Raw genomic sequence first — 18,234 nt, 5'->3', positions numbered from 1 at the left:
AAGTACTCAACTTTTCCCAATCACTATCGTCAAAACCAAAAGAATTAGTAAAGAATTCCCATATAATAATAAAAAATTAGTTAAATTAAAAGGATATAAATGATTTTATATATAATTAAAGATACAATTGATAACATTATGATATATTAAATATTAAACTTTTAATAAAATAAGATAAAAATAAAATAAAATGCTAATCTAATCATCAGTCACCACTGTAATCTCAGCAAAGACAAAAACAAAATTTATGGAACATTAAATTCATCAACGACGGTACCACGTGGCATCCTCTACTGCCACTCGCTGCTCGCGGCTCCATCACAAATTAATTTATCAAGTTTAAAATGAAATAACAATTTATATTTCCTAAGAATAAAATTTATAAAAATACGAGCAAAAATTAAAAAAAAAAACCCGCCACCGTCCCAACACTAACCCGCTCAAGCCAAGCCGGCTTTGGCCGGTTCTTCCATATATTAAAAACAAAAACAAAAACAAAAAGGTTCTAAGTTCTAACCATCGCGATAATTCCAAAATCCTACTACCTATTACATCGTCGGTCCCTTTCTTTTTTCGAAGTTCTGTTATTTACTTTTCTCTCCCTAGAAAGTTCTGCTATTTACATTTGGTCCTTTTCTTTCTTCTCTCTATATTAATCATGATTAATTCCTTATTAACCACCGTTGATTTCCTTTCTTACATGATCGAGCAGGCGTTTGGATTCTCATCGCTGAACATCTGAGGCGCGTGAAGGGGATGCCGCGGGTCCACCATGTACCCTTGATTCACATACCCAGGGTGAGACATATACCCTTCATTCACATAGCCAGGGTGAGACATATAGCCTTGATTCATGTACCCCTGGTTCATGTATCCGTACTCGTGATGCTGCTGATTCTGATACCCTTCCACCGCGTTACTCGGACCACCATACACGTGTCTATCTGACCAATACATTGGCTGTGCAGGATACGCGTATCCATGATACTCCATCTTGCTCACTTCCATCTTCGTTTCACCGCCGCCTTCTTTTTTCTCGCCTCCGGCGGCAGCAGCTTCTTTTTCTTTCCCATTCTTATCAGCGTCGGTGACTTTCTTTTCTCCGACGTCTTTCTTCTCACCGCCGTCGTCTTTCTTAGGCGGAACCACGTCGACACTTCGTTTCAACTTCTCCTTGAGATAAGGAACGAGGTCTTTCAAGTCCATTGTGCCTTTCACGGTTACTAAATCTTTAGTTCCATCAATGTCAACTGATTGAACGCCTGTAATGATAATTCAAGTAAAACCACATTTTAATTTATTTATACACATTTAATTACTTAAATTAATTTTATTAGGCATAAATATTCTAAATATATGATTTTCAATTTTCATTATTTATTTAAAAGAACTTTTATGTTACTGTCCGTATTTTTAGATTTCTAGTCTGATGAAATGCGCCTTTACTTATCCCCTACTCCAATAGATTAATTTACACAAGATGACATCTCCCAACGGCAAAATAGTATTACTTCAAATAAATCATAATTAATAAACTTACCATCGGTTTTCTTGATTATTTTTCGCATTTTTTGAATGCAACCGTCGCAATGTGTTCTAATCTTCAAAACCACCGTACTCTGTAAATCAAACACAATTTAATTAGGATTAATTAGGCTAAACTCGTCGTTAAATTATGTTTGAAAAACGAAGTTTGTTTTTTTTTACCTCTTTGGGTGGCTTTTTCTCTTCCTTCTTCTCTTCTTTCTTCTCCTCCGGTTTCTTCTCAGCGTCTGGTTTCTTATCACCACCTCCAGCAGCAGCAGCGGCTGGGGCGGCATCTTTCTTAGGCTGAGGGGAAATCAAGTCGACTTTCTTCTTAGTTTTCTCGGCCAACCTATCTCTGACTTTGGCCGGGTCCACTTTGCCAATCACCGTTAGCTTGTTGGCTCCACAATCCGTTTTCACATCTTCCACACCTTCAACCAACAACAACGTCCGTGTTAGGTAATTTCAATTTGATAATTTATCTATTTCTAGTTAAGGTTGAAAAATTAGCACGACCCACGAAGTCCGATCCTTATCCAGTTCCCCGATTATTACGGGGAAACTTGTCGAACGACTCACGGAGACTAACTAAAACGATGTATCTATCCAAGTTTGACAAATTCCAAAATTGTTATTATTTTAATCAATAAATTTAAAATAATTACCTTCATAATGTTTAATCGACCGTTTAATCTTCTTGGCACAACCTTCACAATGCATATCAATCTTGTAAACGGCGGTAACCTTGCCGTCGTCTTGCTTAGCGCCGGAATCGGCGGCGGGCTTCTTCTCGGCTTCAGGCTTAGGTCCTGTTTGCTGGAAAACAAGAAACATAACTATAACTCAGACGAGATCAAAGAGAAGAAAAAAATCCTAAAATAATTGAAGAATCGGAAGGAAAAGATCGGAAAGAATGTTGAAGGAAAGAGCTGGTAACTAACCTCACCCATTGCTTGACTGAAATTTTACTTTAAATTGCTAAAGGTTTTGGTTATTGAGGGATTTGAGAAAGAATAATGAAGAGCTGTTTGAAGAGATGAAACAAAGGCAAAGAAGCGCATTTATAATCAGGAGAGGCGGTTGATAAGGTATGTATGTATGTATGTATGATGAGTGTATGTTATGTATGATGGTTGATGGAGGAAATATAGGATGATGTGATTTTTATGATGGGCGTTTGGTTATATAAGTGATGAAGTCAGCAAGGGTGGGCTAAATGGTTTGGGTTTGTTAAGGAAAAAGGGAAATGGTTTAGGTTTTGTTGTTTATAAAATTTATTGTTTTTGCTGTGCCGCCGTATTGGACTGATGGTGGCGGAGAAACGACCGCTTCGTGTCCAATAATGTTTATATTAGATTGTGGTAGTGTTGAAATTATTTCATGTGTATAGATATTTTTAGATGTAAAATATTAAAAGATTTATTATTTTATAACTAAATCGGAACCAAGAATATTAACTTAGACAAATTATGAAATAATATTTATGTAATTGATTGTGGTTGGGTACTTTTGGAAACGGGAGTGACTGTGGGTGGGTGGGTGATTTTGGAAGTCTCGTTGGGAACGTTTTAGTATTTGAAAAAAAAATTCAAACGGCAAGCGTAGGTTTTAGTGCATGGAATTTTTAATTAATTCATTTAAAGTTAATTAACTACCCGCATGGTAATTCGTTTGACCTCGCTTTTAGAAACACTGTTTCTGTTAATATTTTTATATTACATATAATAATTAATTTTAATGATATTTAAATTAAATCATTTGATACTATTTTTTAAAGTGAAATGTTTTAATGCATTCACCATGTAATATATATATTGTTTTGTTTGTGTCTTAAATTTGTGTTTTAGAGTGCTTAAAATTTTATTATAATGCCTTCCTCATTTGGAACAAATTTTTACATAACCATAAGAATTTATGCTATTAGGTTGCAATTTGTGTATTAATGTATATATTTTCTTGTAAATTAATTAGTAATATGGTTTGAATTTAGGATGGGAAATCCCTTTCTTTGATAGGGATTTTGTGGTCTAATATTGGAATTTTCTTTGATAGGGCAGGGTGGAAAATCCAAAGGGTAGCTATTACGTTTAATACTGGGAGTCGTCGTTAATCATGAAATTTTTCAAAATTATTTTATTCATTCAATTTCATAATGTTAAAATACTTTAAATTCAATTCAAACTCTTATGTAATTAATAAAAATAAAATTTTCAATCCAATGAATTAAACAAAATCTAGATTAGATACTAATCTCGAATTCAAAATATTTTATTAACAACTATCCGTAAATGGTTGTGAAAGTTTAAAAAGGTTGAAAGCCGTCGTGGATGTTTTTTGCGTAACACCAGATTGTTTTGTTGCTGAAAATCAACATCGTAGTGCGGATACCTGGTGCATATTGGCTAAATAATCTGATCACACATATCAAAGCTTCGCATCACATATATGTATATGCATACAAATCTTAATTTATAGGGAGATAGAAGATATGTGATTATAGGCGGGTGAAGCCAAATGAGTTGTTGATTTAGGTACAAAACAAAAATAAGCGATGTAACCAACCACAAAAGCAATGATGAGATAGAAATCGAGGAAGCCAGAATCCTAGGGTGTTCTTCAGCTGGGGGAGGGGAGGCCAATTACCGATGGGAGACGTTACTTGAGACCAAATTTTTGAACGCGACTGACATTGATATTCACGTCTCAAAAATCATGTATGTCACGGTGGTGAGGGGCTGGGCCAGCCAGCCAACAAGCCCCCGACATTTGTCGTACGAGACAAGCCGAGAGAAAGGGGTCCTCCATCGCCATAGCCTTCCCCGATGCTGGAATTTTGTCATCTAACCAATAGCCAACCCAACTAAGAAACTTCCCTAGAAATATCCCACACATTCCTCTCTACTTTTGCAGCAAGCAATTCCGAAACAATAACGACAAGGGAAAAAAAAAAACAAATTTTGCGTAACATGTTTCCTTCGTTACACTGGAAGAAAAAAACAGCAGTAATTAAGCTTAACATTTGAATTATTATAGTTGGTCTGGTGTTTATGCTTGGCGAGTAACTCTTTAATTATCAATAAAAAGATTTAATATTCATGCAGCCTTATTTAATTTTGAGGGTTACATTTCACTTTCAAAATTAGGGTTATTCTTCTTCTTCTTCTTTGAAAACATTAAATGCATGAAATTATTATTTTTAAACATAGATCTTGTCGCCTAGGCTTTTTTATTTTGACTATTTGTTTCGATGATTTTGATAAACCAAAAAAGAGAGAGAGAGTAAATTAAATGTGTGGGTTAAGTTCTGATATAAAGCATTAGTCCTTGCAAATAAATCATTTATATTTGGTACAGAACAGACTGTTTATGGACAGTATAAAATATTCTCAACTTGTTTATTTGGAAAAAAACCAAAATTAACATGTGGAAGAGCATCACGTGGGCGCAGCAGTACTTCCTCAATCGACACCTGCGCATAGCCCCAAGTTGTTAGCTAAAATATTTTCTTTATATTATTTTCCTGAGGGTACCCCTAACATAATACAAAAAGACATTTTCATTCGCTGTTATTTTAGGGTGTTCAATTAAAAACACTAGACCATTTTAAAGCTTGTTATGTACCATTGAGTTGAGTGTATGTTGACGAAATGAAAAGGGAAAATCTATTTACTTTCAGGATTCCACCATGTCAAGTGGAGATTAAAAGTGTTCCTACTTGATGTTGAGTTACCACCTTCCTTCATAAATGCCTGCATTTGCATCGACGGCCCACCCACCCATTTGTAAACCCAAAATCAAATCCAAAACCTGCTAACACCCACGTTCAATTTAATGTTTGTTGCTCCCATTTATTAACACCCACTTGACCATATTACACTTTTCACAAGTTTGAATTATCTCCTCTTATTAATTGCAAATCTAACTTCTTTCTTTTTGGAATTGAAACCATCCAATAATCAATGCTTCTTATTTTGTTAGGAGGATTTCAAAATTCCAATGGAATTCACATCCAAATTTCATATTTTTATCATCCAATTATAATCTGGATTGGTTTACATCTATAAAATCCTACTTCGAATATTTTAAAATTGTTAAATAAAGATTTAAACTTGACCAAACCTGATTAAATAAAGGATTAACATTTTTCGAAAGTGTTTAAATAAAGATTGGGTTAGTATTCTGTTCACTATTAGTAAAGTTTTTTAACTCCACAAGCAATGTTTAGTATATCACACGTGTCTATTTTAATTTTTTTAATATTCCTTCAAGACACATGGCAACATTTCACCTTTACTTGTGCAGTTAAAAAACTCTTAATTTTTCATAATATTTTTTTCAATTGTAAACTAAATTTCAAATTATTATTTATTTATTTATTTTTCAAGTAATAACTAACTCAATAGTTATATGTTCTATTTTAGACACGTCAACCCTCACTTAATTTTATACTACAAAATTGATTTTTTAGTGAAGTGTATGAGAAACTTTTATTTGAATCTATAATATATATAAAAGCACGTTTTGAAAAAGCTTTTAAACGAATGAGAATATCTTTTATTTTCTATCATATTACTAAATTCATATTTAAAAATAAAAAAAATTGAAGTAGAATAAAAGTTGTGACAATTATTACACATTTAAAAATATTATAATTTAATTTACAATTATTAGTTAAAAAAATATTTGGCTAATTTTAATATAGAATTATTACGTGAATATAAAATATTTTTAAAAAAATGATTAGCATAAAATATTAATGCGACTCCAATTTAAGCATTTAACTAAAATTTGTTATCCAGAAATCTTGACTTAAATAGAATACTGGTTAAAACTCTTTTTAAACACCTGTTTGGCACGGATTTAAGCTGTATTAACCTAATCCCTTACACCTAATATTGTATATAAAAAATTTTGTTATCCAGAAAGGGCCGCTGCATGGGACGGAGCAAAGGAATAGTGTAGCCCGTCTAATTTCGAAAGGCCACGATTGAAACGTATGATGAGTTTGGCCCAAATAAAGCCCAATATTGTGGGTTTGATATTGGGTCAAATGAAGGCAATAATATTATACAAACCCAAATTAAGAAAGGGTGAATTACACCATTAGTCACTAAATTATAGGTGAATTTTTTGTTTTGATCGATTAACTAAAATTACAATTATTTTTTTGTCACTGAAATTATAATTTGATCACTAAAATTTTCGAAATTATTTTTTTTTGTCATTTGGCTATTAAGTGACACTTTTTTAGTTGGTATAATAACAATTTTAATCCCCAACTTTTATATTTTGTGCAATTTGACACTAATTCTATATTAAAATTATATAAAAAACTCAAAATTATTTAAAAATATAATTTTATATATAAATTCTAGAAAAATAAAATGTAAAAAATATTGTTGTTGAAGAACTGATATGTATAGGAAATAAAAAAAATTATTTTTTAATAGAATCCAATGACAAATTAATAACAAAACAAAACTAGAAAATTTAAATTATTACATGCTTCCTCAATGTTTCTCAAACTAAGTTTCATACCTTTGAAAAACATCCAGAACTGATATTACATAGGCTTGTTAAATCGACTTTGATGCCATTTTTTTAGTGCAAAAAAAAAACAAAATATACCATAAAAAAATTTAGACTCAATTAATTTAAATTATTTTTCAAAACCAAAATTGTAAATAAAAATTATATTATGATTTTTTTCTTTTTTTTATAAAGAAAAATCATCTCAAGAAACAGAAGAGGTAAAAATAAAAAAATCAATAATTTTACTTAATGTTTTTTTTATGTTCTCTTAAAACAATAGGTATCAGATATTTCTAATAGATAATTCTGAGAGAAAATTTGGAGGATTAAAAAATTATTTTCTCGCACTTTATCTATTTTTAAATGGATAATACACTAGAAAAACACTTAAACTACCACAAAATATTTAAGCAAGCTTGATACTTATCTTATTGTTAAATAAGCCTCTAATCTATGAATTTTATCCATTTAAATTTTTTTATTTTTAATATTTAATGCTTTATGTGGAGGATGACATAAGAACATGACAAATTTTCATTTTTACCATTATATTTTACTTTTTACACATGAAAATGTGTCCTATTAAACACTCGTATGTTAGGAATTTAATTATTTTAACCTATCAAAATTCTTCAACTTAAAAAGAATCACTATACTCCATTTCCTATACCTCGCATCGTAAAACAAACACATTTCTCTTTCCTTCAGTCTACTCTGTTTCCCATACTTGCTGCAAAATCCTTTTTTCTCTCCTTTTTTCCTATCCCACTCGTTTCCACATTTGCCATGCTAGATTGCGAAGAATAGTACCCATCGCCATCATCGTCATTTTCTTCATTTCTTGAATCTTTCAGCGTATTTTTTGCCAAAAGTATAACGAGGTTAAGCTTTCTAGCATTCTAGAAATATACATTATAGTTTCGAACAAAAAAAGAAGAAGGAATGTGTATTATAGAAAAAATCAACAAATACAATTTGCTCAACGATGCCATCTCAGTTCACTATTCCAACAAATAGATAGATATGATGAATAGATGAAATGAGTAAGCCGATAGATATGATGGATAGATAGATAAGTGTCCAATTAAACCATTTGAGATATAAACCCCAACAAACTCAATTAATGGCTATAATCAACCCTTTAGAAAATAATTCTTTAGAAAATTGAAGGATAAAGAATGAATTCCTACAACTCTTTGAAAAAAATTAAGAAGAAAACTACTTCTAAAAATCACAAGAAAGAAATCTTGCACAAAGAAACTAACTCCCAATGTTGAAAAGTATATTCAAATAAAACTCTTAAGCATACTGGAACTCTGATTAATCTATAAGTAGTTTTAAATTAAACTTTTTTGTTGACTAAGAAATATAAAACTTGTAAATAACTTAAAATACTTTAAAATATTCAAAATGTAGAATAAATAACTAATAAAATAATAAAAGCTAATAAATTTAATATTGGGCTCATATATAATAAAAACGATCATAATTTGAGCTCCCGAACTTGAAATCAAGTGATTCAAAGTGTGTCTCGAAGCTAAGACATAGATCTTCGGATGCTATGAAAACACCTCAACCTAGAAATGCTTGAATTATAGAATGCTATAAAACTCTCAAATATATTGAAACTTACAAATAACTTAAAATACTTAAAAAAATATCCAAATTTAGAAATAAATAACTAATAAAATAATAAAACCAATTAAGCTTAAAAATTGAATCTAATATGGCTTAAACTCGAATTAAAAGCTCGAAACCTGTAATTGCCGTAATAATTTCATTCAGAAAATTTGCTCGTATAGTCTTTACTAAAATGATTATAACTTGAGCTCTCGAACTTGAAATCAAGTGATTCAAAGTACATTTTGAAGCTAAGATGCAAATCTTCGAATGCTATGAAAGATATCTCAATCCAGAAATGCTTGGATCCCATCCAAAAAGTCGTCACAAGTCTACTGATTTTTCAAAATTAAAAATTGACAACTTCAATGAATGAAATTTAATAAATTTTACCCGTGCATGTATTAGTTGCCTTTATTCACTCCTCTACGTCTCCCGTTGCTTCCTTGCTTCCCTCTTCTCTAACACCTCACGACCCTCTTTCCCCTCCCTTTGGCCCATCGTTTGGTGCGAACATTAGTGCCTACGCCTCTTCCCCTCTAGCCAGTTCTCCATCATTTTTCGACATGGGGTCTTTTTCAAAATAATAATAATTACTCTTTTAGTTGATGAAAACTGTTTTTCTTGAGTTCATGTGGCTCGATTTTCTTGAATTTGAGATTATTCATTTTTGTCTACATTTTATTCGAAGGTTTTAACGATATATGAAGCTTCGATAGTTCCTTTGAGAAGAATAAGATCATCAGTATCAAATTGAAGACATCTGTTTGTGATGTTGGACTTGGTGGATTGTATTCGTTACTTTTGCGTTCTTACCGACATCTTGCTACGAAACGTTGGATGCGGGTCAAACGTTTTTTTTTCCGATATGACTTGAGAGTCAATGAAGCATTCATATTGTTTACTATGATACATAAAGATAAGTAAAAAATTTAGATTAAGAAAAAAAAATAGTGGGAATAAAGGTAACCGAAGAAAAGACTGACCCACCGAGTCACTTCTAACATTCATGTAGAAAAAGAAAAAGGATAAGCTTCAGTAAGTTCTGTTTTGTCTTGTATTGGTTTCTTGTAAAAATGGTGAATGAAAATTTGGGTGCCCCCACTTTAATGTTTCAATCATGCTCACCCACAGTCTAAAGTATTTTCTGTTTCAATAATTCCAAACCCTTTTTTCAGCACCTTCACTTTTCGTGAAGTCGAAGTTTCCTATAAACTCCAACTTTGCCTCAATCAAAACTAGTTTTCTTTAGGTCCTTCAGCTCTAAAGCTCTAACAATATAGCAATTTCCCAACACTTGCGCGCGTATTGTTATTTTCATATACTGAAAATGATATTGTTTTGAATCAAAGATGGCACATCCAAACAAGTAATATGACTCATTAATGTAATAAAAATCATCATGTTTTTGTGCCTCTCGGGTTGGTCTGTTTTCAACACCTTTCAATAATCAAAGAAGAGGGTTAGGCTTAGGATCCCTTTAGTCACTCTGGGCACATGCACAAACAGCTTTGGTTAGGTCATCTTTTTTTCCTTTTCCATGGAAGGTTAGGTCAACTTTTGGTGAAGAATAAAATTTAGATCCTTTTGTATTAGTTAAAAGCTGTGTTTTACTGTACCAAAGTTGGTATAATACTAACTTTTAAAGAGAGAAATTAAGTTTCAAACAATGAAAATGATATTGTTTTAAGAGACAATTTGAACCATAAACACAAGTTACAAAACAAACATTTTATTATAATGTTAATATTAAATTTAAAAATATAAAAAATAAAGTATATTACACTCTCATAAGGATTAATCTCTATAAACGATAAAAAATGAGCGATTAAATAGATAAAACAATCTAACTTTTACAATTGAAAAATACTATTTTATAATCTAAATTGAAAATTCAAGAGTTTGGTACTTTTATGATGATTTAGAAATTGACTAGTAGTTTTGTTATATATATATATATATATATATATCTTTTGATATTTCAATTTACTGAAACATTTCTCTCCAATAATAAACAAGCATTATTTAAATTCTTAAATTCTTTTTTTTTTATTTATAAAAAAAACCCCTTAAATGCAACCACATTGCCAACAAAGTTGTTGATTAAAATGAAATAAAATTCAATCGATTTCTAGTAATGGGCAGGCTATGATCTTAACAATCTTCTAATTCCATACAACATTCATCTACCTTAATAACTCCACACTTTCCATCCCAAAATTCGCCCTACTCATACGGGTAAAGGTTGTTTAGAAATCCCAAGATTAAAAACGTAGTCAAAATCTTTTATTATTTCATTTCTGATACATGCCAATATATTATTCTTCTACATAATTCTAAAATATTAACACAATTTGAGTTAATTTAAATTTAAGGTAAATTACACCTAATGTTACTAAACTATTAGTAAGTTTATGTTTTGATCATTTAATTTTATAAAATTATAAAATAATTACTAAGCTATTTGAAAGTTTCTATTGAAGTCATTGAACTGTTAAGTTTTTTTTAGAGTTCGGCTAGTAAGCTCTAAGCAATAGTTGATACACATCGACAAGTAAAAGAACATACCTTAGATCTAAGTCGATTTGGTAAAAGAGAAGAGGAAGAAGAGTTTTTAATTGGTATAGATAGTGCAAATAAAGAATGCCATACAACAATGTAATTTAACGTACAATTTAATATAACTTATGTATAAATAAAAATATTTAATCTACTATTAGTGAGAATTTTAAACTTTACCATTAAGATTGATAGTGGCCGATTTTGTTGTTAGGGGTATAAGTAAAATATTTTAAAAAAATTTAAAGGTTGAACTAAAATTTTCAAAATTTTTAGAGGGTTTAATAAAAATTTCCAATATTTTTGAGGGATCTAATAAAAGTTCTAAAAAATTTGAGGGACTTAATAAGAATTTATAAAAAAAATTTAAAGACCTAAAATTTTTAAAAAAATTTAAGAAATATAACGAGAGTTTACAAAATTGAGAAACTAATTAAAAATTTTATAAAATTTAAAAGGCTTTCCTAATTTTCCAAAGTTGACTTGGAGGGGCCCATGAAGATCTGCCCCTAAAGATTAATAAGATAAAAAAGTATTTTATATTAATAACAAAGAAATTGTAATGCGGAGTTTTAATTTGTTGTTACTGCAACAATTAAGAGAATGTGTAAAGGTGTCATTTGTATATTCTTTAAAAAAAGTAATTTAGAAGATACTAAATTAGATAAAACTATTTCTAAAAAATCAAAAAATGATTTAAATATTATTATATAAAAGTATTAAATTAGGTGAAATTATTAATAACTACTTTGATTTCGGTAGACGTAGTACAACTGTTTTAGTTGGTAGAAGTAAACTAACATTCGTTAAAAAAAAAAAAACCTAACATGTAATCCCTAAACTCAAAATATGGGTATGTGGACCTGTCCATTGAAAATTCCACCTTTATTCCCCCATACCCAATATTACACTTCTCAAAAGCCTAACAACAAAAACTAAACCCTTATAAAAATAAAATTTCCCTCTTTTCCACAACCTTCCTTCAAACCTCTCCAAGCCTTGAAATCCCCTCTGGCTCCAATTTTCCATAATAAAAACCTCCTCTTTCCTCACTTCCAAAGTGATTTTCTTTTTTAATTTTTTTTATTTGAAGTCATAGAAACAAACAGATAGAAATAATATATTATTTTGGGTTGGAAGCTACTATTATTGATTATCCTCATTAACATTTCTTGATGTCAAGCACCCATTTTTCATTAAGGTCAGTTATCTTCTGGGTTTCTCTCAATACCCCCAAATTTTCACTAAATTCTTACTTTTAATTTCTGGGTTTGGTTTTTTAGGTATGGTAAGTGGTAGTAACCATATTCAAAACCATAACCACCATGAAAATGGGGAGAAAAACCCAACTTTGGGAGGAGCTTCTAGGTCGTGGGGCACGACCGTTTCCGGTCAATCCGTTTCGACTAGTGGTAGTGTTGGCTCTCCCTCGAGCCGGAGCGAGCAAGCTATGGCTACACCAGCTAGTGAGAATACTTTCTTAAGATTGAACCATCTCGATATTCACGGAGATGATGCTGGATCTCAAGGTGCCGTTGGGTGAGTATTTTTTTTTTAGAATACCGTTTTAGCTTGAATTTGTGATAATCCTGTTTAATGCTTGATTCACTTGTGGGTTTTCGAAGGAAGAGGGTGAGGGTTTACATACATTGAAGAAATCTCTTGAATTGTGCTTTCATGATATAAATTTGTAACTGTTCATGCTTGAATTTGGTAAACATTATGGCATTATGCTACAATTCAACATTTTTTGTGGGCTAAATAGCAAAGATAGTTTGAATTGGTGAATGTTTTGATTATTAGCCTATTAGGTAGATGCTGGCATTTAGTTTGTCTATGGCGCTTTTCCTTTGATTACTAGCAAAATAATGCAGTTGTTGCCTGGTTGTACTATGTTATCGTAATGCTAGGGTATTATATGAATTTAACCGATTGCCAATTTCATTTGAAGTAGTAAAAAGAAGAAGAGAGGTCAACGTGCAGTTGCAGGTGATAAGAGTGGCAGAGGGCTCCGCCAATTTAGCATGAAAGGTTTTGTTTCCTCTTTTCCATTTTCCTTGCCGTCAAAAGTTTGTGATTTATAGTTTATAACAGATTGCATTAAAAGCTCTGTCAGATATTTTTCATATGAAAAATTTACTACATGTGCTTGTTCTACTACCATGGATATTGCAGATGAGTTAGCAGTTGTGGCTTTACTAACTGATTTCTTGTTTGAATTGTCTTTGCTTTTATCCAGTTTGTGAAAAGGTGGAAAGCAAGGGAAGAACCACATACAATGAGGTCAGGTGGTTTCAGAAAGTTATTCTTTCATTTATGTTTCTTGTTTCTGTTAAATTTATTAATGGTCATTGCTTAGTGCTTGTTGCTGTGTGTATATGATCTATCTATTTTGGCTAAATGATCTGAATTTTCCCTGAATTCATTCTTTCTGTGTTATATGATGCATGCAAAAGCTGAAAAGATATATATATTTTACTGCTTTAAGGGACTAGATATATGGATTGTTGGGTAACCTTGATCCAAATTAGTTGTGTGTTTGACTGTTTCTTCTTGTGGGTCAGTGTTTGCATGCCTTAACTTTTAATTGCAAGACTATCATATTAAGATATAGAATATTTGCTATAATTGCTCCAAAATTACCCTCTATAATGTAATGTAAATATTGATATATCATTGCAGAGTAGACCTGAAAAATTGATATCATGGTGATTTCCATTTCATCATCCCATTTTTCTACTCTGATTGCTTACTAATCTACAGTGGCAAGTATATTTCATGATTAAGTGGTTTTGTTATTCTAAGCATCAACCAAGTTCCACTGTGGATACGTAGTTCTTGTGTCCTTTCAAACTTTCAAGCGGTATGATACTGATTTTCTTTTGAAATTGATTTCATATAGTGATGTGATTGATAAATTCGAGTAATCCTTCTCATGCTAGCCAGCACTCGCTTGCTTGTGTATGAAGTTTTACCTTCCTTTTCTAGCATTTCAAAGGTTTGGAGAATTACTACTTTGTTTGCTTAAGGGAGCTGGGAGTTTCTTTGCTTCTCTCCTTGCTTGGCAACAGTCATTGGTTGCTCTATCGTTTACCTATTGATGGTTTATTTTATAAGCCCATGTCTTTATCTGAGAGTGAAAGTTACTCCAGGTGGCAGATGAACTTGTAGCTGAATTTGCTGATCCTGGCAATAGTGTAGCATCACCAGATCAGGTTTGCAATACTTTATTTATGTCAATATTATATTATTTGATGTGTAAGTTTCATTTTTTATCCTAAGAGTGAAATTAACGATGTTGATCCCCCTTTTTCTTTTAAACTATCAGCAACAGTATGACGAGAAAAACATCCGCCGAAGGGTTTATGATGCTCTGAATGTTCTAATGGCAATGGATATTATATCTAAGGATAAAAAAGAAATACAGTGGAAGGGACTTCCTCGTACTAGTCTGAGTGATATTGAAGATTTAAAGGTGACAATACAGCTCCCAATTTTGTCTTTTTATGTCAAGTAGGCTTGCTCTGCCATGACTATTATGGATCTAATATTGAGTTTAACAAGCTCTTCAAATGTAAAAACAGACTGAACGGCTTGGGCTGAGAAATAGGATTGATAAAAAGGCTGCCTATTTGCATGAATTGGAGGAACAGGTAAGAAAAACACATTTCAATTTTAACATGTTTGAAGAATTGCTTTCTGCAAGCAATTTGGTTGAGAGTTTTCTTATTTTTCCTATTCATCAAGTTGTTGCATTTAGACAGAGAGCTGTTTGAGGACACCAAGTTTCACTTGGCCCCTTTGTTTGCTGGCATTTGGTCATGTAGTTGTTTTGCTTCTCAGTTTGTAGGTCTTCAGAATTTGATACAACGAAATGAGCAACTATACAGCTCAGGCAATGCTTCCGGTGGGGGAGTGGCTTTACCTTTCATCCTGGTGCAGGTTTATCATCTTCGCAAACCTCTCATTTTCTTAAGGAATGAAAAATAATATTTGTAACAGTGGGGTGTGGCTAATAGGCGATTGATGGAGCATGATGTGCTCAATAGATGCAAAGTATGTTTTTATAGTTATTTGGAATTTTGCATAAATCCTGAGGTTTCTTAATTTCTACTCTCTTGTCATTTTGAAATTGTAGACACGCCCTCATGCAACTGTTGAGGTAGAAATATCGGAAGATATGCAGCTGGTGCATTTTGACTTTAATAGGTAAAGTTTTTACGCTATAATCATAACTTAGCCACATTCAGCAGGATTTGTGGGTATTTTGAGTGATTTCTTCTAGAATAGGATAAGTGTTTGACTCATGTTTTGATGATAAACCATGGAATGCCTAAAAGAGAGAAAGTAGAGGCTAGTCTAGGTATAGGGGTAAATTCTGCAGTCGATGGCAGCCGTCACTTGACAAGCAAGTGACGAGTGACCAAATGCTAAAATTATCTTTTGATTCTTCACTTACCTTGTTTTTGTTTCATTTTCATATTATTGGTTTTCTGTTTTACAGCACTCCCTTTGAGCTCCACGATGACAATTATGTTTTGAAGGCCATGAAATTCTGCGAGAGACCACAGACCGATGAAATGGCACACAATTTTTCTGCAGACGGTGAAGGTTCTAGCATGTCTGCAATGTACAAGCAACAGATCCTTGCTCCCCCAAGGACAAGCACACCAGGTAGGCCTCCTACATCCCCGCCTCTTCCGGGAATATTGAAAGCTCGAGTTAAGCATGAACATTAATAGTTGAGTTTCATGTCAATTGCCGAGAGACAGTCTATTTGTACATTGTGTAAAGTAAATTGCCAGAAGCGTACCCTGTAAGATGAGCCTCACCTCATAATATGTTACCCCACATTAAGCCTGAGGCTTTTGGAGGGTATCTTTCTATTTCCTGGCAAGTCGTCAGCTTTTACATCAACGTAATTTGCTCATGTATTTGTTTTATTCTATTTCTCCCACTGTAGTAGAAATTAGCTTTATTTGTATTGCTGCATAAAGAATTATATAGAATGAACTAGTTTTTTAAAATCTCTTTTTTCCCTATTATTTTGTTGTGAACTTGAAATGCTAAATTCAGAACTTGCCAATTTGGTCCATGAATTCTAGTAATAGTAAATGTTTCTTAAATGAGTAGTAGTATTTCAATTTAAAATTTGTTAAATGTAATTATTTTGAATTTTGGGATTCGAACTGAAGTTGGATTTAAGCCTTGTTACTAGTTAATGACATGCAATTTCCCTTCTTTGTTGAGGACGTGGGTTCACTCACTTTAAGCTTGGTAGTTGACCAAGATTGACGTTGGATTATTTTGCCTTGCAATGAGGGAATGGAGTGGCATATCCTTCGTTTGGTAAGTACTCGGTTTAGTTCGGTTTTCAATTAACTAATTAAAAAGTTGCAGTTAACCACCGAGTGTTGCATTTTCAAGGGGAGATATAAGTTTGAATCTTGGAGATGACATTATTGGGTGAGGAAGTTATAAATCTTAAATATAAATGGTAAAATGAAGATGAAAAATGCTAAAAAGAAATTGCAATTAACCAAGTCGAAGTGAATTTTATTTTTTTATTTAATTAATGAGTACTTTTTAATTCTTATAATATAAAATTAAATATTTTATATTCAAAATAGTGAACGAACTATAATTTTAAAAATAATTAAAAACTAATAGAATTTAGTTCTTATTTTTTATTTTCGGTTTGGTTTTGTGTTTTAAAAACTTCCCAATGATTTCTAACTCTAAAATATAAAGCAGCCCAAGTCAGAAGCAAAGGTGGGTGAGTAGTAACATGGTGGAGAAGCGGTATCTCTAATAATTGGCTTATTTATTTCAGCCTACGCATCAAAGAAATAGGTGTTGGGAAGCAACAAAGCCGAAACGCTGCTGTTATAGCCAAGAATTTAGAGGTTTTGATTATTGTAACAGCTATGCTATGCCAAAATTACAGCTCCTCTTGGCCACTGAGTAGGCATTGCCTTTTAGTTACAATAATAAAACTAGAAACTGCTTTAGATTCTTCACATGACTCGTATCATTGTCTAAGTTTTATTTCTGAAGCACAGGATTCATATAACATTACTTTGGTTTATATCGATGAGGCGTAGAACGCAAATTATATTTCGGATGTTCCGATGAGGTATCAGGTGTTAGATATATTGGTGTCTGTGTATCCGCCTTGAGTCCGTGTTCAATTAATAGGAATCATAAACATATGTCTTGCTAAATGACATTCGATATTAAATGCTAATAGAAAATTGTGTATTTTGTTTATAAATGTTAAAATGACAAAAGATACCATGTGAAAGATCATGCAAACTGATTAAAATGAGCCCTGAGGGTCAATATGGATATAAAACAAAGCAATGGATTCGAGTTAGAGATGAGAAAAGAAATGTACTTGATGATATATTATGACACATATGTAGTGTTTTATGATGATTAATGTAATTATATGTTCAAATATGACATGCCAAATGAAATGTGGTATGAGATTATGTACATGAGAAATGAAATGAAAACTTGATACTAAATGATAATTAGGTCCCATATTGATTGTGTTTGATAACTTATTTCTATTTGAATTATTGATTCAAATCATTTTAGCATCATTGAGCACTATTATTCAGTGTACGGTTTGTTTATTTTCGTGTGCAATTACCATAAATTTTAAAGTCATAAAGTGATCGGCATCATTCAAATTTAATCCTCTCGACTCAATAAGTTTATACAATTTTTAAATTTTAAGTTAGAAATGATGGCAAAGGGTTACACTTTGAAGATGACCAAACGTGTTGGATGACAAATATGTATGAATATCTAGTAGATTAACGTTTACTTGCCAATAGGCCATGTTATACTTGTTATTGATCTGTTTCTTGCTTGACAAGTAAATTAATGTGTTATGTGCCTGACAAGGATGGTATAATGGCATTTGAACTAATGCCTAAGTTGCATTGTTGTTGAGTTATTTGGTTACGTAGATCATTTGATACTTGT

The 18,234-nt window shown here is 31.9% G+C and overlaps 2 protein-coding genes across 10 annotated transcripts; one reads left to right on the top strand and one right to left on the bottom strand.

Moving 5' to 3' along the window:
- Window positions 1–440: 440 nt before the first annotated feature.
- Window positions 441–2,681, bottom strand: LOC107891154 (heavy metal-associated isoprenylated plant protein 6). The gene is made up of 5 exons (XM_016815842.2): window positions 2,469–2,681; window positions 2,193–2,343; window positions 1,708–1,958; window positions 1,541–1,619; window positions 441–1,262 (listed from the first exon to the last, which is right to left on the bottom strand). Exons 1-5 carry the CDS (start codon window positions 2,475–2,477, stop codon window positions 697–699), a joined length of 1,056 nt encoding a protein of 351 aa, XP_016671331.1. The 5' UTR covers window positions 2,478–2,681; the 3' UTR covers window positions 441–696.
- Window positions 2,682–12,124: 9,443 nt separating this feature from the next.
- LOC107891155 (transcription factor-like protein DPB) lies at window positions 12,125–17,355 on the top strand. Of its 9 annotated transcripts, none has more exons than XR_005918208.1 (12): window positions 12,150–12,439; window positions 12,522–12,777; window positions 13,193–13,269; window positions 13,478–13,521; window positions 14,391–14,453; window positions 14,567–14,713; window positions 14,823–14,891; window positions 15,082–15,180; window positions 15,377–15,447; window positions 15,743–15,912; window positions 16,489–16,587; window positions 17,072–17,355. XR_005918208.1 is itself a non-coding variant. In XM_016815844.2 (10 exons), exons 2-10 carry the CDS (start codon window positions 12,524–12,526, stop codon window positions 15,975–15,977), a joined length of 1,059 nt encoding a protein of 352 aa, XP_016671333.1. In that variant the 5' UTR covers window positions 12,125–12,439; window positions 12,522–12,523; the 3' UTR covers window positions 15,978–16,265. The 9 variants fall into 9 exon arrangements, 2 of the variants coding, with proteins under 2 accessions (XP_016671333.1, XP_016671332.1); XR_005918209.1 differs by having other exon boundaries at window positions 16,993–17,355; XR_001682130.2 differs by having other exon boundaries at window positions 16,457–16,587.
- The last annotated feature ends 879 nt before the right edge of the window (window positions 17,356–18,234 follow it).

This window comes from Gossypium hirsutum, chromosome D09 (genome assembly GCF_007990345.1).
Source record: "Gossypium hirsutum isolate 1008001.06 chromosome D09, Gossypium_hirsutum_v2.1, whole genome shotgun sequence".
Lineage (NCBI taxonomy): Eukaryota > Viridiplantae > Streptophyta > Magnoliopsida > Malvales > Malvaceae > Gossypium > Gossypium hirsutum.
This window is presented reverse-complemented; position numbering and strand designations above follow the sequence as displayed.

Bases quoted from the DNA above. Each gene is read 5' to 3' on its own strand.
- LOC107891155 (XM_016815843.2), top strand. From the start codon at position 12,524: ATGGTAAGTGGTAGTAACCATATTCAAAACCATAACCACCATGAAAAT. The intron at 12,778-13,189 runs GTGAGTATTTTT...TTTCATTTGAAG, and splicing joins GGATCTCAAGGTGCCGTTGG to TAGTAAAAAGAAGAAGAGAG. The intron at 14,892-15,081 runs GTAAGAAAAACA...TTTGCTTCTCAG, and splicing joins TGCATGAATTGGAGGAACAG to TTTGTAGGTCTTCAGAATTT.
- LOC107891154 (XM_016815842.2), bottom strand. The intron at 1,959-2,192 runs GTAATTATTTTA...TGTTGGTTGAAG, and splicing joins GTCGATTAAACATTATGAAG to GTGTGGAAGATGTGAAAACG. The intron at 1,620-1,707 runs GTAAAAAAAAAC...TTTGATTTACAG, and splicing joins AGAAAAAGCCACCCAAAGAG to AGTACGGTGGTTTTGAAGAT.